The following is a 26,494-nucleotide window of genomic DNA, read 5'->3' on the forward strand; positions in this document are numbered from 1 at the left end:
CTACAAGTTCCAGAGAGCGGCGCGCGAATTTTCCCGCCAGCGCCTCGGCCTGACTTGTGGGAACTACACATCCCAGCATGCCCCGGGACGCACCGGTCCTCGCCCCTCGTCGGTCCCGCCCCCTTTTCCCCCACAGCCCCCGCCCGCCGGGTTGGCCTCGGAGAGTTTGTCCGGTGGCCGAGGTAGACGGAGGTGCAGTGAGAACCCCGGCGGTAGCACGATGGGAGACTCCAAAGTGAAAGTGGCGGTACGGGTCCGGCCAATGAACCGACGAGGTGAGCGCTTGTCCCGGGCCGGGGGCGACAGGTGCCTGTGGTGGTAGAGCTTCGGCGTCCCGGGGGTCTCGGCGGGCTCCCTTCAGCGCGCGTGCGCCCTCGACGGCGCGGTCGGGCCCTCAGCCCTCCGCCCCGCCAGCTGTCACCGAGCTCTCCAGGCCTGGGGCAGCTCCGGCCTCGCAGTCCTCCTGTGTACGCAGCTCTTAGGGCGGACAGCCCTACTTTTCGATTTTCCACGTTCTCCCTTGAACCTGCACCTTGTGGCTGTTTGCAGAAAAGGAAGGACATGCATGCCTTCTTAGTTCTTTTCTGGTTTATGACTGTCGAGAGGTTTCCTTTTTTTCCTTTTGCTTGAAGTGATAGTCATCATCTCAACAATAAATAGTCTCAGTGCCAAGATTCTTGGGAAATTGTATCTTTCAGACATGCTCTGAAGTCTGTAGGGAGGGTAGAGAAAGTAGATAAACCCAGGACACGTAAATCATCTATCCAAGTTGGAAAGACTGAAGCCCAACTTGAATCCGGGGAGTAGCTGCTTTTTGCCTCTGTAGCTTCACCAGAGGGTGACTGGGCAGGGTACTTAAAATGAGGTGATGTGTTTGAAAACACTTTCTAGACAAGTCTTGTTATTGAGGTTGCTGCCGCGCTCCCGGGAGATGGAATTGCTGCTAATTGATTTAGACTACTGACTAGCTAGAGCCATTATTAAGTGCAGGAGTCATTTTCCAAGGTTTCTAGTTTGTTTTACTGTGTTTAAAGTCTAGTGTGTAGGAAATAGTTTTTCTGTCTCCTTGCCCTTTTGTGTATGTATTGAGGTAAGTAGGTGTAAAAGTTAACAAAGATTTCTCTGGTTGGTTGTTCCTTGGGAACTTGGTGTCTCTGTTTTCTTGTCGTTGGTTTGCCTACTTGAACCTGCTGAAGTCTATGAGGCAAGCTTTTCCCCTGAAGACGGAACTTTTTAAGCTCTCAGCTCATTGCCTCCTAACATCCAGGTTCTCACAAAACAGAGTGAGTAGCTTAGAAGTCTGAAAGTTTTCAGTTCTCCCATTTTTTGAGTATCCAGACATCTTTATTTTAGATCACTTCACCTCATTGTGATCATTACTGCGATTAAAAAAAAACTAAAGAAAAAAAGAAAACAGCCAAATGAAATCCGACATATCTGGGAATGATTCGGAAAGGAAGGGTTCAGCACATTCTTAAAATTTCCTTTTTGCAAAACCCTTGGAAATGTCAGTGCTGAAGGAGGCCTCTAACCAGCCACCACAGCAGGGTTTGGCACAGATAGTTAGAGCCGGACTCTTCCTTGTTTTCTCTTACTGGGAGGAAGCTACTGTCTTTAATTTGCTATGCTTGTAATTCTGACAGTGGCTGTTACTAATGCTCAGAGTTTTGAGATATTCGTTGAATGATTTCTAGCTGTTCCTTGTATTCCTTCCTTTCTCTTTCTTTCCTATTTTTGAGACTGGGTCTCTGTACATAGCCCTGGAACTCATTATGTAGACCAAGCTGGCCTCAGATTCATAGAAATATGCCTGCCTCTGCCCAGATCTTTGGTGCTGGGATTAAAGGCATTCGCCACAACACCTGACCCTTCTTTTCTTTTTAAAACTTAGGTGCTAAGGATCTGAACTCTGGTCCTCACTTGGTTTTCATCCATTAAACCATCTGAGTTCAACCAACCACCCAGGCATCTCCCCAGTCCTATTTTTTTTTTTTTTTTCATTTATTTAGAGGCAGTCTCTGTGTAGACCAGGGTGGCCTGGGACTTGCAGTCATCTTCCTCCCTCAGCCTCCTGAGTGCATTGCAGGGGTGCACCAACCACTCCTGGCTGAACTCACTTTAAAATGAATGTTTACAGTTTGGCCCCATTGTCCAGTGGCAGCTGCCCCGTAGTCTCTTTGCTTACTCTGTCTTCTGTTTCTAGTGCTCATCATAGATAATTTCTTCATCTACAGGTTATTATGCAATATAATAGAGAGGAATCTTAAAGCTTGTTATTTCTGAGTTGGCATCTTGAATTCCTATGAAAAGGGAGTAACAAAATTGAGCTCCTTTTTGCTGAGTTTGAAAAGAATTCTATTTAAGCATTGCTTCTGGGGAATGTAGTGTTTTAAGGGATAGCATGTGGCTGTCAAGTAGTTGGGTCTAGTCCTGAGTGCTCCTGACTCAGTGTGTATGTGCGGGAAGTGTCCTGAGGATTGACATGGAGACAGGCTGAGACTGGGTCACTGGGTTGTATTTCTGATCATAGACTCTGTTGTTTGAGTGACATTTGTGTCTTTTGAGGGAAGTCCAAAGGTTTCCAGAACTCTTCAGGGTAGGGTTCGATTCTTGTGTGACTCAGTGGCTGGTTGTGCTTAAGGGGGTTCAGTTTTTCTGCTTAACTGTCTGTGGGGTTGGGAAAATTAATTGAATATTAATTGGTAGTTCCTAATTTAATGATAACTAGAGTTGTAGTGGTTAATTTGTCAAGATAAAGAAAGGAAGTGTGTGTGTGTCTATGTGTTTGTGTGTCGTCTGTCTCTCTGTCGATGTCTGTAATCTTAAAACTTGGTGGAGGCAGAAGGATCTCTGAGGTGAGTCTGGGCTGTGTACATAGTAAAGTTGCTTTTTTAAAAAATTAAAAAATTCTCTACATCCTTGTCTGCTAACCAACTAACCTTCCTTCCTCCCGGCTTCTATTTTCTACCTTTTTTTACCTTTGGTGATGCTGGGGTCTTAACCAGGGCCTTGCATACACTAATGTTTTCATTCTGATGTTATGCTCACATGTGTGTGTAATCTTACATGGCCTTAATATTACAGCTTCTAATCATCTGAAATAGGAAGCTAAACTGCTAAAGAAAATTATTTCTTTACTGCTAAATAGGAAGCTAAACTGCTAAAGAATAAATATTTCTTAAAAGATCTTGGGACATCAGTGGGAGGAGAGGCCCTTGGGCCTGAGGGTGTTCGATGCCCCAGTGTAGGGGAATGCCTAAGAGGGAAGACAGGAGTGGGTGGGTGGGTGGGGGAACACTCTCATAGAGGCAGGGGGAAGGAGGATGAGTTAGGGGGTTTCCGAAGGGGAGACCTGGAGAGGGGAAAACATTTAAAATGTAAATAAAGAAAATATTAAAAAATAAAAAAGATCTTGGACTTGTATTTGCAGGTGATGTCCCTTTTTTTAGTATTGTTTTGACATTGGGTCTCAGGTGACTCAGGCTAGTCTCAGACTTGCTGTGTAGTTGAGGCTTACTGTCTTGTTCTGTCAGGCTTCGTTTTTGTCTGTTCTTTCAGATTGTACAACTCAGCAGATTACATTTACATTCTTCTACATACTGCACAGAAGACCGTTTCATATCTTATTATAAATAATCTGAAAGGCCTTTATTTTTGTTTTGTGTGCATGAGTTTTTTTCGCTGCATACATGTGTAATACCATATGTGTACATTATCCAAAGAGGCCAGAAGGGGGTGTTTGATCCCCTCTAGCTGGAGTGCTAGGCTTTATGAGTCACCTATTACTATTATAACTTACTATTATTATGATATGGGTTCTGGGAATTGAACCTTGGGTCCTCTGCTAAAGCAGCTAGTGCTTGTAACCACGGAACCATCTCCTCAGCCTCTCCGAAGGGTTTCTAAGCACAGGTCCCTTTAGATTAGGGACAGTCTCCTTTTCAGGGATTTGATAGTTTACATTGGGTAGTTAAAAAAAAATATTTAATAGGCAAATGGATATTGACTACTTGCCAGGTTTCTAGTTCATACTAGATTGCATGGGAGCTTCAATCAAGGAACTGCCAATTTAAAAAATATGTGTAAGATTAGCCAGGAAAAATAAAACCATTATAAAGTGTTTGGAAAATACTTTTGCTAAAGGAATGGAACAGAAAATTATGCCAGAAGTTGAGCCAGAAGCTCCTGAGCGTGTGTGATAACTCTGTTTCAGAAGGTATTTCCAACGAGCTTAAAGTTGGCTTTAGGCAACATTTAAAGATAAAACACAAAAAAAAAGTCAGAAACTTCCAGATATCCTGGTCCTGGTGGTAAAGTGGAGGGACTATGATGTAGGCATTGAAAGCTGTGCCAGCCAAGACAGACATGCTATGGGGAGAGCAGAACTTGAACCCCTGTGTGTAACTCTATTAGTGTGGCCATTGGTGACTAGAAACCATGTAGCCAGGGGACCAGGGCTAGCAGAAGCTGTGAAAGGAAATGGATTGCTCTTGTGGAAAGGATTTTGCCAAAGACCTTGTTTGTGTTGCCCTGAGTTGTCTGTGTCTTCAAGTGTGCTGTATGGTTTCTGTATGAGGAAATGACTGTCATGTGAGGAGAGATGATGAAAAAAAGATAAACAGGTAGAGCACACTGCTACTTATTAAGTGCCAGGTGAGTGACAGTGACACGTAGGAATTTAGAGGAGTGAAAGACCTCTGCATACCTGGTGATTAGGGAAGACTTCACTGCTCCTGGAGGGCAGATCTGGGTTACAAACATTCCCAGCAGGAGGCCTGTGATTTCCCTGGGTGGGAGGGGAAGGCCTTGGTTCTTTGAGGAGGAAGCCAAGCACAAAGGCACGAAGGAGTAAGGCCTGTTTAGGCAGCAGAGACTAGATTGGCCTGTCCTAAAGGCGGATTCTGCAGGGTTGACTGGAGGAAGGGGTGAGGAGGGCTGGGAGGAGCTCGGGACTCCTGGGGACAGCTAGGCCAGAAGTCATCTTAGGTGGCTGGTCCAGAGCTCTCTAGACTTCATTTGGCCACAGGCATGAAGGAGAAAGATTGCTGGGTTGCCTTGCATGCAAGCTCAGAAGACTCAATAGATGGCTGAGTCCTTGCCATAGTTGAGCAGGTCTAAAACCTACTTGATAGACATGAAACCAGGTGAACAAGAAGTCAGAGGAGGCTCGCCATACTCAAGTAGCCTTGATTCAGAAGATACGGGGCAACTTCAGAAATGGGAAACTTAGAAGGCCCTGTCTATCAAGGAGGAGATAGGAAGAGTTCTCTAGGAAGTGAGGGGCCAAGCCAGGTGGTTTTGACCTTGGTGTTGATCATAGGGAGGCTTTGGATCTTTCAGAAAGATGTCTGACAAATGTGGAACCACAGGTGGCTGAGGCTGGAAATTTCTGACAGTGTTTGCTGAAACAGAAAGTAGTTGTTTGCACACATCTGCATGATGTGCCAATATCCAGTGAGACACCCCCACCATTACAACACTATTCCTGCTGTCAGTCCAGGGACAGAAACTTGGGTCTGTACACAGAGGACTGGAGCCCTTTGCTGAAGGTATAGGCATCTTTGTTACAACCTGTGTTACCATTTCTGTCACCTCTGTAAAACCATGACTAATCCCTCACTTTTCCACTTCTTCAGTTCTGAATGCGGGAGAAGGCACTGATAAAGCTATTACTTAAGGAGATGAATTGAGGCGTTTATTGAGTGGAAAAGGATTTATTGATCTCTGCTTACTGATGGCAGGACATGTTCTCTGAACAAACTTGGCAGAGATGAACAGTGCCTTGTGGGGAAGCATATGAAGATCCATGACTGAATGGTTTTCACTCATGCAAGCTGTGGAAGCCTTAGAAAATGGTATTCATTAACCTATCCAGTTTAAGTATTGGGTGAAGAAAAACTATAGTAACTACTGTTTCTGTTTTTCTTCTGGAGTGCTGGGGCTTGTGGAAGTTGATTTTTTTTTTTTTTTTCCCCACCTAGTGTGTAGGTCCAGGGACTCAAACTCTGTCAGGATTGCAGTAAGCACTTTCTGTGGACTGGATTATCTTGCTGGTCCTCTGATAGGGATCTTCCAAAGACCTGCTCCAGTAGCTGTGCTGAGTTCCTGTTTGTTGCTGGGACTCTAACCCAGGGCCTTTCATGTTTCATGTGGCTTTATCATTAGCCCAGTCCCAGGACTTCCTATTTTCTATTGTGAGTTACAGAGTTTACTGTCTTTGGTATTTTTTGGTTTTGGTTTTTTTCCCTCCACAAGGCAAACATCTAAGTAGCGCAGGGTGTTTGCAAACTTGCCATTTTTCTGCTTCAGCGTCCCAAGTGCTGGCGTGTACGTGTACTGATAAGTTATTCTTCGTCAGTGCAGTGAGCCAGTTGAAGCCAGATTAGAGTATATATAAGTAAGTTTATTGGGAAACTGTTCTCTGGTAGGCAAATTCACTGGGCCCAAGGAAGGAGACCAGGGAAGTCACATGGGAAGGGAGACAATAGGGAAGGGAGGGGAGAGAGAGAGAGAGAGAGAGAGAGAGAGAGAGAGAGAGAGAGAGAGCAAGCCAGCCTCAGGCAGAGAGGGAGGAAGATAGGCAAGAGACCAAAATGTCTGGATAATATAGGGAAGAGCAGCTCAGCCCCTGGGCTGGAATGGAAAGTTCAAGGTAGAGGGGTTGAGTGTACCAGGTAGGGACTGAGGGATGCTAGGAGAACTTGCAGTGCAGGTCTGCTGTGATATGTAAAATATGCACCTCAGCCATTTGTTCTGGGGCCTGAAACTAAACGCGCACTATTACCTGGTGCACAGTTGTAGCTTTGGTTTTTGTTTGTTTCTTTAGATAGAATCTTAGTTTGTAGCCCTGGCTGTTCTGGTACTTGTTATGTAGACCAGGCTGGCCTTGAGCGAGCTCACAGAGATGAGACTGCTTTTGCCTATCATCTGATGGGATTAAATGTGTGCATTGCTATACCTGGCCCACAAATAGTTTTTAGAAAATGCACAGGCTTACTGTATTCTTCAAGCTGAACTTTGAAATGTTTTCGTAGAATTTCTATATTTCACAATCCCAGAGAAGGGGATTATTTTTTTAAGGTGGTTCCACGTGGGAGAGGTTTATTGTGCAGAGGCAGAGGGGTGGCGAATCGGGTAGAAGGGCAGAGAAGAGGAAAAAGGGGGGGGGGGAGAGAAGAAAGAGAGAGAGAGAAAGAGAGAGCGAGAAGGGGATTATTAGCCTTGTAGGATAATCAAACTAGTATTTTGGGTGCCTGCCATCAGAACTTGTGCTTTTCCTGGGCCTCTCAGGAACCAGGCAGATCTGAAGACAGATGGTAGTCAGAGGAACCTGGCAATTCTGAGAGGAATGGTCTTTCTTCCCTTTGCATAGGGTGTCACTGTACAACCTAGTGAGAGTCAGGCTGGCTTCAAACTTACAACAGTCCTACCTCAGCATCCGTAGTGATGAGTAAACACAGGCACGAGTCACCATGCTGGTAAGTCACTATCCTGACCAGAGGAACTTAGGTAACAGCAGGTGGCACAGGCCAGTTCGTGATCAGGCTGCAGATGCTTGTGCAGTAAGTAATGACAGTTGTAGAGCAGTAGGGCTTGGGTTTGAGCATGCACTGCAAACAGTCCTGGCTGTCTTCCTTGCCTCCAAGGCCCATGGTGCTGATGTAGAGGGGTTCCAGTGAATGCTACAAATGAAGTGAATTCAGATGGTGTTCACCTTGGAGCACTGAGCTTACTGAATCCACCTCAGGTCTGCTTTAGATGACGGGGTGCATGCTGGTGGCTCTCGCCAACAAGTGCAGGAGAGGCAGGTTTTAGGGGAGGTGTTGGAGACAATGAACCATGCTCTGAGTCATTAGCCAGCTTGAGTCAATGGGGATGTGCCAGGTACTGTATCTGCACCTGTTGAGTTAGCTGTTACAGGTGCCGGGAAGACACTCAGTGGTTACCCACAGTTAAATGGACAGAGGCATTGTGTAAGAGAGACTAAGAATCTGTACAGACCTGGAGCCATTACTGTAGAAGAGAGAATTTATGTTAGGGCCTGTGTGAAGGAAGAGGTCACAGAGGCCAAAGGAACCCAAGAGAACCAAGGGACAGAAATGCTGTATATGATCATGGAGACAAAATGTATCACAGAATAATTGGCCTACAGTCAGATATCACAGGAATGGGCATTTGTTTTGGCCTCATGGTGTTGATGGTAATTTTCATAATAACATCATCTAGCTAGATGGATGATTTGGTGATGGAGTGCGGTGTAGGCAGTGTGTTGAGCATACCAATTGGGCATGCCGATATTGAGGCTGTGAGTCTACGGGAATATTCTTTCAGCTCCTCAGGGACGAGAAGGCAAAGGCGTGGTCTAGAGGGCCAGGAAGCCAACGCTAGGCCTTTCCAGCCTCTTAATTATTTAGTTTCTTCTTAAAATCTAGGAGATTTTTGGGCCAGTTATATACAGAAAGCCATTGGAGAGGGAAAGCTTTGAAATGTGGGAGGAGAAAGAGGATGATTCTTTAATGGGAAGGCCCCAGAGAGTTTCATTTTCTTGGAAAGATTAAAAGATTGAAAGCGAGGAGAATTGTGTGAGCTGAAACAACCAGAGACAGTGTGTAGACTATGTTGAAGCTTGAAGAGGGCTGTGGCTGTAGTTCTGTTGGTAGGGCTTGCTTAGTATGCATAGAGCCTAGTTCCCACCCCAGTACCATATAAAATGGGTGTGGTGGTGCAGAAGGAGGAGTTCAAGGTTATCCTTGGCAGCCACCTGGAACACAATAAATCTTGTCTGAAAGGAAATATAAAGCATTTGAAGGATTCCAGCAATATTTTATATCTCCCCCATCCCGTCTCTCTCCTTTCTTTTCCCTTCTTGTCCTGGCTGGCCTTACTTAGCCTCCTGAATAGTTTCACGTGCCTGGCTCTTCCTCTTCCTTTTAAAAATTAGATAGGTTTGTGTACCAAAATTATTCCCTTCAGTGTTTTGGGACATTCAGATCTGTGTGGCCATTGCTGCTGTCACTTCCCATTCCCCGATCCTGTCTTGTCTCTGTGGATTTTCCTGTCCTGGTGTTTCATAGAGATAGACTCATACAACAGGCTTCTTCCAGTTGGCATAATGAATTTAGGGCTTACCCATGCTGTATAGCATGAACCAAAGCTCCATTCTTTGTATGTCTGAATACTATTTGATTGTGCCTCATTTTGTTTATTACTGACCAGTTGATGGGCATTTGGTTTGTTCCCTTCTTTTGACTATTATGAGTCAAGCTGCTATGAAGTTTAGGGTTTTTCTTTTAGATTTGTTTGTTTGTTTGTTTATGTGGATTTTTTTGTTTGTTTTGAGATGTAGGTTCACTGTGTAGCTCTGTCTTACCTGGAGCTCACCTTGTAGACCAAGTTGCCTTGAACTTACAGAGTTCCTCCTGTCCCTGCCTCCAGAATGCTGGGATTAAGTGTCCCACCTTGCCTGAGGTAAGGTCAGCTTTTTGATTCAGGCTCTTCTGTGGTCCATCCCTTCTCTTGCGGCGTGCTGGCATTGCAGGCTGTGCTACCTTGTCTGGCAGGTGTACAGGTTTTTGTATGGAGGTTTATATTCATTTTGTGTGTGCATGGACACAGGAGTGGAGTTGCTCTGACATACACCAGTTCTAATTATTTTTTAAAGATTTATTTATTTATTTTATGTAAGTGAGTACACTGTAGCTATCAGACACACCAGAAGAGAGCATCGGAACTCATTACACATGGTTGTGAGCCACCATGTGGTTGCTTGGAATTGAACTCAGGACCTCTTAAAGAGCTATCAGTGCTCTTAACTGCTGAGCCATCTCTCCAGCCAAGGGTTTTAATCACCCATTTCTTTTTTTCTTTCTTTCTTTCTTTCTTTCTTTCTTTCTTTCTTTCTTTCTTTCTTTCTTTCTTTTTCTTTTTTTCTTTTTTTTTTTCTTTTCTTTTTTCTTTTTTTTTTTTTTTTTTGAGACAGGGTTTCTCTGTATAGCCCTGGCTGTCTTAGAACTCACTTTGTAGACCAGGCTGGCCTCGAACTCAGAAATCCACCTGCCTCTGCCTCCCTAGTGCTGGGACTAAAGGTGTGCACCACCACACGTGGCTTAATCACCCATTTCTAAATCTTGAGGTTTGGTTGTGATTTTGAGTGTGCATATTTTGTGTTTGAAGCCAAATAAAATTACTGAAAGTTTTCATGCTGACCCCTCTTTCCCTTGACCCACATCATCTCTTATTGCATCTCCTCAGTGCTCACCCATCGTAGAACTCAATCCATTGCTGTCATTTATTAGTTGAGTAGATTTTGATATTCACTGATATATAAAGGTAGAGAATACTTCTAATATGTATTTATATGTCTTACATATGGAAGTCCATTTTGCTTTCCGTAAAAAGTATTACATGTGGGCTGGAGAGATGGCTCAGTAGTTAAGAGCACTGACTGCTCTTCCAGAGGTCCTGAGTTCAATTCCCAGCAACCACATGGTGTCTCACAGCCATCTGTAATGGGATCTGATGCCCTCTTCTGGTGTGTCTGAAGACAGTGACAGTCTACCCACATACATGAAACAAATAAATAAATCTTTTTAAAAAAGTACTGCTTGTATTTATTGGCGAGCAGCACGTGTGGCACAGCACATGCAGAGGTTAGAGGACAACTTGTAGGAATCAGTTTTCTTCTTCCTGAGGGTCAAACTCAGGTCATCTGCTTAGATGGCAGGTGCCTTTACCCTCTGAGCCATCTTGCCAACTCCCAGTTTGCTTTTTACTTACATGGTATTGCCAGTTTCTAGCCCCTGATCTGGAACGTTGGGCCACAGTAAGACAGAGGAGTCCAGAAAAGTGTAAGCTGCTTCCATAAGCAGTGTAGATAAGTGAGGGGTTGGAACTTGAAAACAAGACCACACATTACCTGCAGATTTTAAAATTGAAAAGTGAATATGGGGGCTGGTTTGATGGCTCAGCGGGTAAGAGCACTGAGTTCAAATCCCAGCAACCACCTGTTGGCTCACAACCACCTGTAATGAGATCTGATGTCCTCTTCTGGTGTGTCTGAAGTCAGCTACAGTATACTTATGTATAATAATAAATAAATCTTTGGGCCAGAGCAAGCGGGGCCAACCGGAGTCAGTGGGGTTGACAGGAGCAAGCAGAAGTCCTAAAAATTCAATTCCTGCCAGGTGGTGCACGCCTTTAATAGTAGAACTTGGGAGGCAGAGGAAGGCGGATTTCTGAGTTTGACGCCAGCCAGGTCTACAGAGTGAGTTCTAGGATAGCCAGGGCTACACAGAAAAACCCTGTTTCAAAAAAACCAAAACCAAAACCAAAAAAAAAAAAAAAAAAAAAATCAATTCCCAACAACCACATGAAGGCTCACAACCATCTGTACAACTACAGTGTGCTCACATAAATAAATACATAAACAAACAAACAAACAATTAAATAAATAAATAAAAAAGAAAAGTGAATATCATAAGTAAGTTATTACCTTCCTTTATAAAGTAGGCACTAGAGGTGTTGAGTCACTTAGGGCTAGCTTTTTTAGTGACATGCCTGGTAAGAAGAGGAAGGGTCTCTGTGTTTGGAAGTGGGCAGTCTGGTATGGAAACCAGAAAGGCAGATTACCAAATGGGCATCTCTGATACTTCACTCACAAGTGCAAGATCCATTTCCTCAGACAGCACATGAGTTACATAAAGGGAGTGTCCCAGGCCCTACCCGTATTTTAATATGAAGTCATTGGGGTACAAGCCACAGCCGATTTGTACATCGAAGAAAGACTTGTTTCAAATGATTGCTCACTCTTACAGAGTGACTAATACACTGGCTGAATAAGCAGAGGTGTCAGCTGTTGATAGTTAATATCATGAATAATTTGATGTGCATCCTTTTTGGGAATACTGACCTACAGTAGTTTGGGAGCCTTTAATATTAATACAGTATATTTCCTGCCCCCCTCCCCCTTTTTGAGACAGGGTTTCTCTGTGTAGCCTGGGCTGTCCTGGAACTCACTCTGTAGGCCAGGCTGGCCTCCAACTCAGAAATTCGCCTGCCTCTGCTGGGATCAAAGGCGTGCGCCACCACGCCCGGCAAATTTTTTTTTTAAAAAAAGATTTATTTATTATTATACATAAATACACTGTAGCTGACTTCTGACTCACCAGAAGAGGGTGTCAGATCTTATTACTGGTGGTTGTGAGCCTCCAGGTAGTTGCTGGGATTTGAACTCATGACCTTTGGAAGAGCAGTCAAGCAGTCAGTGCTCTTACTTGCTGAGCCATCTCTCCAGCACCCCCCCCCTTTTTTTTTCTTAAAGGTTTAGGAATATATCAAAGTACCCATGGTCCTGAGGATTATAAAGCCTGCTTAGTCATAACACAAACTTAATGTATTACTGAAGGTTTCTAATTGGTTGTCAGACATAGTGTTAATTCTCAATCTTGTTACTTTAGGTTTCATTATGAATAAATGTGCCCATATTATTTATTGTAATACTGATTAGTATTTGGTTATGTTTGAACCATTTTAAGTGGAGTGGTTGGAGACATTACGGACATTTCACATTGTGTTACCATCACCACCATCCATGAGCAGAGAGAACCTTTTTACATTGTAATATTAGGTATGGTGATGTATAACTAATCCCAGCAATTGGGAGTTAGAGATCAGAGGCGGAGGCTGGAGGATTGCTGCAAGTGTTTTAGCCAGCTTGGGTTACAGTGTGAGGCCCTGCCTCTCCTCCTGCCCCCACCCCCAAAGCAGGCTCCCCCCCCCCCCCCCCCCCCGCAAATTGTTTAACTATTAACTCTTAACTCCTATCCAGCCTGCTGAGCCTGCCATTCTTTTTTCCGTCTGTGAATCTGACTCTGGGACTCATGTAGGTGGAATCTTATGGTACTTCTCTTTCTGCCATTACTTCATTCCTGTAACATAGTTACCCCAAGGGTCAACCCAGAAGTGGGTGTGGCGTCACACACCTGTGGTCCCAGCACTTAGGAGTAGAGACCGGAGGATTGGGAGTTCAAGGACAGCCTCAGCTACATATATAGCCTAAGTTACATGGGATCCTGTTTCAAAAATAAATTTAACAAATTTGTTTGTTTTTAAAGGCTGAATAATGTTACTTGTGCCGGGTGTATGTATGTGTGTGTTGTCTATCCAGCCATCAGTAATGGATTCTTAGGTTTCTTCCACTTTGGAGATTATGAATAATACTGCTGTGAATGAACTCTGTAGCTTTATTTTCACAGAGGTAGTATATGGCTGTTGTCCCCACTGTGTTATATATATACATGTGTGTGTCAGTGTGTGCAAGCAGAGGCTAGAGCATGATGCCTCAGTCACTCTCCACATTATTTTTTGAGATGCAGTCCATCCCTAAGCCCAGAGTGTGCCATTTTGTTGCAAACATGCTAAGCTTTAGGTGGGTGTGGGGGTCAAAGTCAGATTCTCGTGTTGAGTAAACTGCTTTTACCTATTGAGCCTTCTCTTCATCCCCTTAAAATGTTTTCTTGGATAACCAGCCTTCAAGCTCTCCAAACCTCACTGGTTATTTGGGTGTGTGTCCTAGACTGTAAGCCCTGACACATTCTAAACACTCCTGTGAAAAGCCTCTCTTGATGTCTGTCCACCAGTTGACAGAATTGGGGTGGGAGTTTTATTTGGTAAATACTGAGCTATGGGTGTGGCTTCTCACTCTGGTAATCCCAACATTCCAGAGGCACGAAACAGAAACAGGAAGGAGGATCGCCTTTCGTTCCAGTCTGGGTTTCAGGGTAAAATACCACCTCAAGAAAACCACTCCCAACAAAAAAAAAAATGAATAAACAAAAAGCCCTGAGCTAATAAAGAATTGAAGATAGCTAATTACGTGTTAAAGGCTGCATTTGAGTGGCATGTAGGGGTATTTATAAATGTCAGTGTATTTGGGATAAAGTGAATTCACATTCGATGTTTTAATTATTAAATGATACTTGGTGATGAAAATTTCCAGCTTCTTAATAATACCATTTAATGCTTCCAAATTATTAATTGCATTTGATGACCTACATGGTGTGTGTGTGTGTTCCAAAAGGAGAAGCTGTTAAGAGAGTGGGGCTTGCTAGGAGTTTAAGCACATTCCTGTATCCCAGCACATGGCAAACTGAGGGAAGAGGAGCATGAGTTTGATTCCAGCCTGGGTGAAAGTAATACCTTGTCTGAAAAAAAAAATGGTGGCAAGCAGGGCAGAAGCATACAAGTGTTGAAGGAAATGTTTAGATTCCTTGAATCTTCTCCCAACTCAAGATAATTTGCTTGTACATTCTTAGTGAAAATCCAGTTTTACAGGAGGCATTCTTAGCAAACTCAAAGCTACACTGCCTTTGTGGTGGGCGGTGAGATTGTGGGTTCTGAGTCAGTGCTTCCGGAGCTTTAGTGATGTGTTCGTGTAATAGAGATCTGTGTGAGGGGCCAGCTCCTGCAGTGTGGTCAGATACCACTGGGCAAGCCTATTAGCGAATCTCCATGCCTGCAGGTGCTCAAGCTCAACCCACAGAAGCAGGGCTCACTCGTGCTTGCTTGCTTGAGTGTTTGCGAAGTTGCCTCCCAGTGCCGAGCCAAGACCAAAGCACTGGAAGTAAATGACAAGGCTAACTGGCCACCACAGAGCAAAACCCCCCTTTTTGGAATTAGTCTTTCACATCTAGGTGAAACTGGAGAGAAATCAAATAGTAGTAGATATGCAAAAGTTAACTTAGCGCCAGCAAAGGAGGAACCATCTTATTTTGCTATGTAAGTTAAAATGAATAAAAAACATGCCCTTCTTTGACATGGAAATACTTTATTACAAATGTTACATAGACATTTGGCCAAGCTTATTTGGGAACTACAGCTGAGTCCACAGGGTACAGCCCCTTTCCTGAGAGCTTATCTTTTGGCAGTGGGGGGAGTAAGGCAGACTGAAACAGTTTCATTCTTTGGGTCAGACAAATAGAAGAATATAAAAACTAGAGAACAAACACAGGCAGAGTATTCTTTTTTAAAAACAGCTTTGCTCAGACACAGTTCCCATCCAAACAATACATCCAGCTTTGTGGTTTGTAGTTAGTTCAGCTGTATACTCAGGAACACATTTTGTGTCTCTCAGAAGAAAAACTCGACCTGTAGCAGTTTTCCTTTGCACCAGACACTCCTCATCTGCTTTTTCTTTTGTACATTTCTCCACTTAGGTATGAGATTGAATGGAATCTCATACCATGTGGTTCTTTGTGACTGTCTATTAAATTTTTTGTATTATTATTATTGGTGGTGATATGTATGTATGACGTGTGTGTGTGCAGGTGTGTGCATGCCATGGTGCATGTGTGGAGGTCAGACTGGTTCTCTCCTTCCACCTTTACATAGGCAACAGGGAAGGAACCTGCATTTTAAGGTTTGCATTTTAAGTGCCTTTGCCTGTTAGCCATCCTACTGGCCTTTGACTATCCCTTTTTAGGTCACTGTAAGCCTCAGCCAAGTAGTGGCTTGTATCAGGAGTTCATTCATTTTATGACTTTAACACTAAGTGTTGTGTGTACTAGCCTGCATATGTGGAGCTGATTCTTTCCTTCCACTGTGGGTTGTTCCAAGGGTGGAATGCAGGTCATCAGGCTTGCCCATCAAGCCCTTTTCCTGCTGCGCCATCTCACTGGCCCTACTCATTTTAATTATTGAATAATGTTCCATTCTGTGGCAATTCACATTATCTGTTTTTTGCTTGATGGACTTCTGGGGTTGTTTCTTTTTCTTCTACTTTATGCAAAACACACTGTCATGAACGTTTTGTCTAGTAATTTTTGTGTCGATGCAGGTTTCAGTGCATCTAGAGTTGCTGGGTTGTATGGTGACCCTGCTTAGCCCTGTTAGGAACTGTTGAGCTGTTTTCCCAAGTGACCAGCCCACTTGTGTGCCAGTCACATGCCTTCTGCACATCCTTGCCAACCTTTGTTTTTGTCTTGTTGGCTATTGTTCTCTGAGTGGGTGTCAGGGGGCATCTCACTGTGGTTTGATTCGCCTTTCTGTGGTGTCTAGTGACACCATATGCACCACACGGTGCTGCATGTCTTCCTGTGCTCAGTGGGCATTTTTGTACCTGTTTAGAGAGGTGTCCTGGTAATTTGCCCATTTGAAAATTAAATTATTGATCGTTATTACTGTTGAAGTGTGAGTGTAAGACTTTGTTGTTATTATCTGAGACAGTATTTCTTAACTAGGCTGGTCTCTACACCCCTAACCATCTGAGGGTTGTCTTGAACCCCACTCCATCTGCCTCTTCCCCCTAAGTGCTTGGTTACCTCCTGCACTTCCATGTGCAACTGAGTTCTCTTTATATTCTAGTGCAGGTCCTTTAGTATATAGATGTGCTTGGCAAACATTTTTTCTTTAGTTTTGTAGTCTTTTCTCTGTGTCATTCCCACCCCTGCCCGTGTTGCTAAGGATCTAGGGATTTACTCAGAGTTTCTCAGCTCAGCCATTACAGCCCCAGGCCCTGCTGTGAACCTTTGCTCTGGGAGTTACTGCTGTCTTAGCACTGTGAAGATTTTATTTGTGAATGCTGAATGTCTCCCCACTTATTTAAGTCCTTAACTTTTTCAACTGTGTTTTAGAGTTTTCGTTATACAAATCTTGAATTTATTTTCAATTTATTCCTAATTAAAAATTTTTGATGCTATTTTAAGCGCAATTTTTGAAAAATATCATTTTCATATTTCCATTATTGGTGTATAGAAACACAATGGATATTTCTATGTTCAAAAGTATATTATGTACACACACAGTCTATACATACACACACACCACACACACATACACACAGTACACACACATACATGTTGTTTGAATTTTTATTAGTGGGTCCTATAGGACTTTTCAGTACACAAGGTGGAACCGTCTGCAAATAGAGAATTCACACCTTCCTTCCATTCCAGTCTGGATGTCTGTATTAGTTTTTCTTGTCTGACTGCCCTGACCAGAATGTCGAGTGCAGAGCTGAGTAGAATTTGAGCAGTAAACAGCCTTGTGCTGATGTTGGAGGTTAAGCTGTCCAGTCCTTCACCATCAAGGGTGATGTGATGAGGTTACGCTTTATTAGACTGAGAAAGTTCCTGTCTATTCTTCGTACAGTTTTCACAGAACACTGGGATTTCTGTTAAATACTTTCCCGAAATTATTTATTTCTTAAGCATGATGGCCTTTTTTTTCTTACTTTTTTTTCCTGCAGAAATTGACTTACATACCAAATGTGTGGTGGATGTTGAAGCGAACAAAGTTATTCTGAATCCTGTAAATACAAATCTTTCCAAAGGAGATGCCCGGTAAGTTATGAAGCAATACCATATTCACTGAAATCATCACTGGCTACTGGACAAATGAGGGTGCTCCTAAAGATACATGGCTACCAGGAGGCTGTTCCCAGGCTGACAATGAGTGAGGGATGTCAGGAGTGCTGCAGATAGCTAGGGGGACAGTGGGGACTCATGACATGTGGGCACTAAGGGCTGAAGTGATGAGGTGGACTTTAAGCAGCTGGTGCTGGCTGATGGACCAGGCAGGTGGGCAGCAGGAGAGGGCAGGAAGGGAGCCTGTGCACTGACTTATCCTGGTGGCTTTTACTTTGGCCATTCCAGGGGCTGCCTTTCCTATAGCCCTCAGAGGGATGTTTCCTTTAAACACAGGCAGACTGGAGACCATCTAACTTAATTACTGTGCTCTGTTAACTCTTTGAGGCATACCTTGACTGTCAGGCTAAGGATGGATATTTCAGCCTCACTTGTGGATTTGGGCAAATATATGAAACAAAAGAGAAAGAGGGGAAAAGTGAATTGGGAGAGAGTAATGAGATTATGTTTTTCTAAAAAAATTGGAGTGAAATTAATTAGATCAAATAAGCTGGGCTCAGATTATAGCAAGTAGACAAGGAGATTTACATTGTAGTCCAGGCTAGCCTTGAACTTACAGTTTTCTGCTATCTCTTTGAGTACTGGAATTATAGGTGTATGCCACCACACCTATCTCTGCTTGTAGTTTTTTGATAATTATGAGGTGAATTAGAAAAAAATGGCAATGTAGACAGCAGAGTAAAATAGGAAAGAAGGGTTTTATGGGAGACATCTCTATAGGGATGCTGTTGTGCTGACCCTTGACGTAGGTCAGGAGGGGAGACTTTCTGCTCTGGTGCCCATGCAAAGTATGTACTTTAACTATTGTGATAATGTGGCTGTGGCACTTCATGGTGGTCTTTTGGCTTGAGTTCTAAGGAGTGCTGGACTTGGGTTCAGACGTTCTGAATTGAATCCTTCCATAGCTGTAACTGTAGTTTCCCTTCCTTGCCCGCTTAGGGCTTTGTTTTGTAGTCATAGCTATCCTGGAACTCATAGAAATCTCGCCCTGGCTTCCTGAGTGGTTAGGTTACAGGTGTTAGCCATCATGCCTGGCCTGTAGCTATTTATTTTTAACTTATTTGAGGCAATCTCTATGATATCAGATTTACCTATCTCATAGAATTATTTTCCTTTAAAGATCAAATTAGTGTTTGGGTAAGCATTTTGTAGTGTTCTGCAAATGTTTATTGCTACTGATGGTGAAGATATGACTTAGTGATATCTTTAGTGATAAGGATTTCTGTTACATATTGTTACCAGTTTCCTCAGAAGCACAGCAGCTTCATACAGCAGTCATCAATTTGTGTGGTCCAGGACACCAGTCAGGGCACAGTGGGATTATGGCTTGCTCTGATCCATGCTATGTGGGATCTGGCTAGAAGACTTGAACACAGGGTTTGGAATCATCTGGGAGGGAGTGGCTTGGTCATCAGGCCTAGTAGTTCATATCCCCTGTTGAATGGAGGTGCCTCTGAGGATATATGCAGGACAGCAATTCATAATCCTGGTAACCAGTTCTAAAATATGTGTCCCAAAGGAAACCAAGCCAGGAGGAAGCATATCTGTGTCCATTGTGTGGGCCATACAGGTTAATTCTATCACATTTTCCTGTTCAAGGATAGTGTAAGACTCTAGAACCCATTTAAGTTTTTTTGTATTTATTTATGGTATGTGTAGGTGTGCATGGGTATGCATGCACATAGAGGTCAGAAGTCAAAAACCAGCTGGAGTTGGTTCTTTCCTTCTTCCATGTGGTTCCCAGGAATTGAACCTAGGTCACCAGGTTTGGTGGCAGGTGCTCTTGCCCAGTAGCATCTCTGGTTTAGAGAAGCATTCAGCTCTGAAGCCTTAGTTTGTTATGGGACAGGTAGATACAGCCACTGTCTTTTGGAGCAGTCTGTCGGATTGTGGGATGTAGCTGCCTGAGAAGGTGACTAAAAATAGAGGGAGCACACAGAACTTAAAACACCAGGCTGGAGTTATGGCCCAGTGGTTGAGAACACCAACTGCTCTTCCAGAGGTCCTGAGTTCAATTCCCAGCCACCACATGGTGGCTCACAACTATCTATATTGATATCTGATGCCCTTTTCTGGTGTGTCTGAAGACAGCTACAGTGTGCTCATATACGTAAAATAAATAAATCTTAGGAAAAAAACCTCACCTTCTTAAAAAACAAACAAACAAACAAACAAACAAACAAACAAACACCCTTGAGGGCTTCCAGTGTTGCAGGTTTGTAAAAGAAGGAGCACTTTCTGATTATATAGATTATTTTGGATGCTTCTTTTCTCTCATATAGTAAGAATAGAAATTGGATATTACTATTGTAAGAAGGATTAAATATGATTATATGTAATGGTTTTTAGTCAAGTAAAGTTAAGAAACTTGACTTTTGAGACAGTGCATCCCTACATCACTATGTAGCCCAGGCTGGCCTTGAAGTAATTACTGATCTTCCTGCCCCTCTTTCAGAGTGCTGAGACTGCAGGCATATGCCATCACACCCAGCTTTGAAACATAGACTTTTAAATAACAAATTTTCATTGAAGCATATACATGTACAGAAAAGTGTACAACTTGGTGAGTTTTTATGACTTGGATATCCTTCTACAATTGGCATCATGTAAAGGAAAAAAGCCAGTGTATTACTGCTTACCTAATGAAAGTGCTTGCTACCAAGCCTGCTGACCTGAAACCATGGTAGAAGGAGAGAACTGACTCCTGAAAGATGTTCCCTGACCTTCACCTGTGAAAGAACAGCAAATTAAGTAAAAATGAGAAAAAGAAACAGAATATTGCTAGTGTGCAAAAGACTCACTATTCCTTGCCTGGAACTTAATGGCTAGACCAGGCTGGTCTTGAACTTGTAGTGACCCTCCTGCTTCTGCCTTCTGCTTGCTGAATATATTCCACATAGCTAACTGTTTGTCTGTCTTCTTTCTTTTTTTCTTTCTTTCTTTCTCTCTCTTTTGTAATACTTAGTTGAAAAGAGAAAAAAGAAATCTCGAATGTAGCAGTCAGTTGTATATGCTAACTTTATAAATTTGAAAAAAATAGGAAATCATACATTAGGAGATTAAAATTTAATTTTGAATAATTTTTTTTCTTAAAGATATATTTTTATTTTCCTATGTGTGTTGGTGTCTGCTATATGTGTGCAAGTGCCTGTTGTGGCCAGAAGAGAATGTCATACCTCTTGGAACTGGAGTTACAGGTGGCTGTGAACTACCCTATGTAGGTGCTGGGAACTGAACTCTGGTTCTCTGGAAGAGCAGCAATGCTGTTCACCACGAGCCATCTCTCTAGCCATACCTTAAACTTCTACTAATGTGATTAATTATCTTGCAGAGTGCAGAATAATGAATGACAACTTTATAGGATCTGTACTTATAACTAGAAAACTAGGGATTTTAGTTAACATGGAAGTGTTTGCATCAAAGTTCCTAGCACTTGGGAGGCTGAGGCAGGCAGAAGGATTGCCAGCCTGGGCTACATAGTAAGTTAGAGTCTAACCTGGGTTTCATAGTATGTTCTAAGTACACGGTGAACCCTCTAGAAATGTCAGCTGTTACTCTTAGTATTGCTATTATTTTTATACTCTATTCAAGTTGAAGTCCATGCTGTATTCAGTGAGCTATAATAGAGCTTAATAAAGGTGATAAATACTTTTTTTTAAATCTTTTTTTGTAAAGATTTATTTATCTAAGTACACTGTAGCTGTCTTCAGATGCACCAGAAGAGGGCGTCAGATCTCATTACAGATGGTTGTGAGCCACCATGTGGTTGCTGGGATTTGAACTCAGGACCTTCGGAAGAGCAGTCGGTACTCTTAACCACTGAGCCATCTCTCCAGCCCCGATAAATACTTTAAAAATCAAAATATGTTTAGTATTTAAGAATCTCTGGCTGTCAAGAAGTTACCTAGGTTCTAGAAAATTTGTAGCCTTTTAGGATTAGAAATTTAGGAATAACCCTCCCAGTTCTAACTTAGCAAGTGCTTTTCTTTAGAACCCCCTTCTTAATGAGCAATATGTCTGACCTGTACTATAAGATCTTTCTGATAATGCATTCAGAGATTTTTTTTTTTTTTGGTCGATCAGTAGAAGCGCGTTCCTGTTTTCACCTTACTTTACTCAAAGCTAGTTAGTGCTTTCCTTAGTTTTCTAGCAACTAGGTGTGCAAATCATGTGTTGCAGCTTTACAGTTTTTAAACTATTTTAGATATTCTTAAACTATGAACCTTCTAAACACTGTCATGTGACTAATGCTGCCTCTCTAGACCTCACTCACGAGGACAGACGCTTCCTGTCGTGGCTCTGCCTAGAGATGTTCCTTGGGGTCTGTGAGGTTCTGTCAACTGCTAGTGCTAATGCTGTCCTGTACAACCTAACTCACTGGCAAGAATACAGTGTTGGGCCTTTCAACCACTAGAACAAACTTTTTTCAGTTGACAGTTGCAGAATTGTGGAGTGTTTTTACATTGATCTTTTGCTAATGCAGTTAACAGTATGTTTTGCATGTATGACTTAATAAATCCTTGAATCATTAAAAAAAAAAGAAATTTAGGAATAAAGATTACTAGGGCTGGAGAGAAGTTTCAGTGGGTCTTCTTGCTCCTGTAGAGGACCCAGGTTTATTTCCAGCACTACATGATGAATCACAGCTGCACACAGCTCAGTTCAGGGTTTTGACATCTTTTGACAGCACAGACTCCTTCATACACACAGTGGCACATGAACACACAAAGGTATAATCACGTATAAAAAAGAATAATAAAAAGGTAGGTGTGTGTGTGTGTGTGTGTGTGTGTGTGTGTGTGTGTATCTGTGTGTGGTCTGAGGATAATTTTATGGAATTGGTTTGGTTCTCTCCTTCCACCTTTATTAGGGGGTCAGAGGATCAAATCCAGGCCATCAGGCTTTCCAACAAGTGCTTTTACCCACTGAATCATTTCACTGGCTTAGGATCTGAAAGCTTTATTGAGTTTTCTCATGTTGATTGGGCACTTAATGACAAACTTGCCTTCCTTTAACAAGATAGCTGCTCTGGGCAGGAGAGTGAGCTGAGTAAAGTGCTTGCCATGCAGGGGTGAAGACTTGAATTCAGTCCTAAGAACCCATATAAAAGAGCTGGGGCTGGTGTCACACATTGGCAGTCTCGGCACTTGGGAGGCAGCGATGGGTGGCTCTCTGGGGCTTGTCAAGCTCCAGGTCAGGTACAAGATAGGCAGCATCTGGAAACCGGCACCTGAGGTTGTCCTTGGTCCTCTATGTGCATGCTCGCACCTGTATGTACCTGTATACCCGTGTGTACACATACACACATGACAGGACCTCTGATTGCATGTTTGTAGTGCGTGGGTATTGGTCCCTGTTAGCATCAACTGATTTTGGAAAGAAAGGTTAAGTCATTGCTCATGAACAAAGGAACATTTTATCACATAGAGAAGTGATTTCCCCTTATTACCAACATTATAGGGAACATTATTTTATCTACTGTATTCCCCTTTCTAATGTCATTACACAGAATACCCACTGGAGACAACTTATATATTTATTTTCCCATGTAGGCGCTCTGTACTTATATTTTAGTTTAACCAAATATCTTTTTGAGATTATCTTCTTACCTAGAACCAATTGGACTTTCTAGACCCATCCTTAGGGCTTTCCAAATCTTCACCAGCAGCATAATTAATTACAAGTCATTTGAGGACTAATGAATGACTAATTCCTTACCTTGTATAGATTTAAAACAAACAAACAAACAAACCAAAAAGAAAAAAACAAACAAACCAAAAAACCTAGTAACATGGGCAGTGGTGGCACTTGCCCTTAATCCCAGCACTTGGGAGGCAGAGGCAGGCAGATTTTGAGTTTGAAGACAGCCTGGTCTACAAAGTGAATTCTAGGACAGTCAGGGCTACACAGAGAAACCTTGTCTCGGAAAAAAAAAAAAAAAAAAAAACCAAAACAAAAAACCAACCAAACAAAAAAAACTAGTAACATTTTCAGTGTGTAAATTTTTTAAAAAATATTTTATTTTATATATGTGAGTACATTGGTCCTGTCTTCAGACACACCAGAAGAGGGCATCAAATCCCATTACAGATGGTTGTGATCCACCATGTGGTTGCTGGGAATTGAACTCAGGACCTGTGGAAGAGCAGTCAGTGCTCTTAACCACTGAGCCATCTCTCCTGCTCCTTTAGTGTGTAATTTAACTTAGCATTTTAGATACCAGGTGTGTTGGTGCATACCTTTAACATAGAACATGGGATTGCTGTGAGTCCAGCTAGGACTGCACAGGAAGATATCCTGTCTTAACAGTCCCCCTCCATATTTTGGAGCACTGCACTGTAACTACTTTTGATAACGTGATGTAGCATGCTCCATTCTTACACATCTGAAATAATCTTTCTTCATAGTGTCTAGTGCCTGTGATCATGATAGGTGAGCAGGTTTCTAGGGCATCATTTGCTCGAGGGTGGCTTCTCTGTTTTATGTGTGATCACAGCTGATACTCAACATCACACAGGAGCTGTTGCCTGTCTGGTAGCAACTGCATTCTGAGAGAGTTCAACTCTCAGTTCCCATAGTTGGTTTCCTACTTGGTTCTGCAAACAAGGGTATTGTCTTTTCTGTTCCACCAGCTTAACACAAACAAGAAATCTGTGTTCAGGGGTCGGGACAAACTCTGTAAACACTAGCTTACCGAGGATGTTCCCACCTGTAAAAGGCTCCTTTTCTTTACCGGCTGTGGTTTTATGGTGGTGAAGAACATGGTAACTACTAGGGTCATTGTTCGTAAGATGCCAGCATTAGGCTGGTCTAGAGCTCTCCCAGATCAGGCTCAGACTCCTGATCCTTCTGCCTTAGTTCTGCCACTTCTGGCTTTTATATCAACACAATTAAATGGTCAATGTCTTAGCATTATCATGAAAATAATTTTGATCTTCAGGCCCTTTGGAATGTTGGGAGCTGCCCAGGAATTCTTAAGCCACAAGAGACAACAGCTTTAGGGATTTAGCAAAAAAAATTTTCGTCTGCTTTCTGTTACTTTGAGATGGGGTTTCTCTGTGTAGTCCTGGCTGACCTCGAACTCAGAGATCTACTTGCCTCTATCTCCTGAGTGCTGGGACTAAAGGCGTGGGCTACCAACCACTTGGCCTGGGATTTAGCAGTTTTACAAACTCTTAAGAACCTAGGGGTTGCCTTTCATTTGCTTATTTAATTTCTACTCTAATGTTTAGATTTTATTTGAACAGAGGATTGTGTTGCACAGATTGATGTATTATGAACTAGTCTGCATTAGTCAGGTTCTCTGCATCAGAACTGATACAATTTGAAAGGGGATTGGGAGGAAAGGAATCGAGGTCTGGGCCTGCGAGTTTGGTTAGATATCACCGAGCTAGGTGGGACAGTCCGGTAACAATTTCAAGATGCCAGGACGGTCCAGTACAAGTTCAGGTTCTACTCATTACATATCTCTCAGCTCTCTCCTCCTTAAAAAACTTCCAATCCTCTATCAGCTCTGGAATGGACACAGTTTCTAGTGTTGCCTTGGACCTTGTGGAGACTCAAACTGAAGTGAGTAGTGAGTACAGTATGGACAAGGCCATGGTTGAGTTTGCTAAAATGGATCAAGAACTAAGCCATTATGTTAAGGCTGTCCAGTCTACAATCAATCATGTAAAAGAAGAACGTCCAGAAAAAGTACTGGGTTTAAAATTACTGGTGGAGAAGAAATTTTTGGCAGTACAGGGATAATGCCGACTTTAAAGAGAATGAAAAGTTCGTGCAGTTCAAGCAACAGCTGAGGGAGCTGAAGAAGCAATTAGTGAAACCCAAAGAAGATGGAAGACACAGTGAATTCAACCCCAATAAGGATTCCAGTAGAGCAGGCAATGAACGAGTTGCCCAAACATTGGCTGTAGTCACACAGACATGAGAATGTCAGATCTTATTCCGGATGAAGCCCTGAGAAGGTTAATCAAGAGCCACAACAAGAAGAAAAAACACCACTCCGAGTAGGAGCAAGCCTCCTGCCCACAGGGATGTCAGCAGCCTACCTCCCCGCCAGCCATCAGACAGTGAGGGTAGACAGCAATGGGCCTGGCCGAGCAGTGCTCTGTTTGCTGTAACCCCTGAAGGCTAATTGTAAATGAAAGCATTTTTTAAGTTACACAGTAAAAACACAAGTACATTATATTCTTTATTTTCAAGTGCTCTGAATTTTTAAATAAAACTTTGATAATCCTCAAAAAAAAAAAAAAAAAAAAAAAGAAAGAAAGAAAGAAAAAGAAAGGGGATTGGTCAGTTGGCTCACGTGGCACACTGTAGGTGGTCCAACAGTGGCTGTCTTCACACTGCTGTGGCCAAGAACTTGGAGGCTGCTCAGCCTTCTCCTCACACTGACTGCTCTTTATTTGGCCACCACTGCAAGGGTGACACCCACATTTAGGTTGGAACTTCTTACTTCAAGTAACCTGCTAAGAAACCCTTCACAGGACTGGTGAGATGACTCATTGGGTAAAATCCTTCATCCAAGCCTGATGGCTTCAGTCCTAGGACCTAAGCAGCGAAAGAACTCACCCCACAAGGTTGTCTTCTTACCTCTGGACACACTGGACACACATCTGAGTCCCGTTTCTCCAGTAAATGCACTTTAAAAAAAAAAAGAAAATCCTAATGCCTTATCTCCTAGTTCATTTCAGTTCTAGTCAAATTGGCAGTCTGGCTTGGTGCCCCCCCTTCTCTCTCTCTCTCTCTCTCTCTCTCTCTCTCTCTCTCTCTCTCTCTCTCTCTCTTTCTCTCTCTCTCTCTCTCTCTCTCTCTCTCTCTCTCACACACACACACACACACACACACACACACACACACACACAGGTTTATACATAATATGTACTAATGTATAATGCATAAATTTAATCCATTTCTCAGACATAGCTGTCTAAAATGTAACTTTTTAGCCTTTCTGTTTTCCGGTGGTTTACATTCGGAAACAGTGAGTCTCTGAGTTCTGCTGGGCCAACAATGCCACTTGACAGCCTTTTTCTCTGTTTTGCTCTTTCTTAGACTGGCATTCTGAGGTA

General features: G+C 42.8%; 1 protein-coding gene and 1 pseudogene across 4 annotated transcripts in view; both read left to right on the forward strand.

The window, feature by feature from the left end:
- Nucleotides 1-110: 110 nt before the first annotated feature.
- Kif13b (kinesin family member 13B) overlaps nucleotides 111-26,494 on the forward strand; it is a 157,127-nt gene continuing 130,743 nt past the window's right edge. For 2 of the 4 annotated variants that reach the window (XM_006518619.4, XM_006518620.4), the window contains exons 1-2: nucleotides 114-275; nucleotides 17,243-17,336. In XM_006518619.4, coding sequence (XP_006518682.1) covers nucleotides 221-275; nucleotides 17,243-17,336 — 149 coding nt within the window. In that variant the 5' untranslated portion in view covers nucleotides 114-220. Of the gene's footprint in view, nucleotides 276-17,242; nucleotides 17,337-26,494 lie in introns of all 4 variants that reach the window. The other 2 variants (XM_006518622.3, NM_001081177.2) reach the window with 2 other exon arrangements.
- On the forward strand, nucleotides 24,842-25,430 carry Gm19019 (predicted gene, 19019; annotated as a pseudogene).

This window comes from Mus musculus, chromosome 14 (assembly GCF_000001635.26).
Source record: "Mus musculus strain C57BL/6J chromosome 14, GRCm38.p6 C57BL/6J".
NCBI classification, from domain to species: domain Eukaryota; kingdom Metazoa; phylum Chordata; class Mammalia; order Rodentia; family Muridae; genus Mus; species Mus musculus.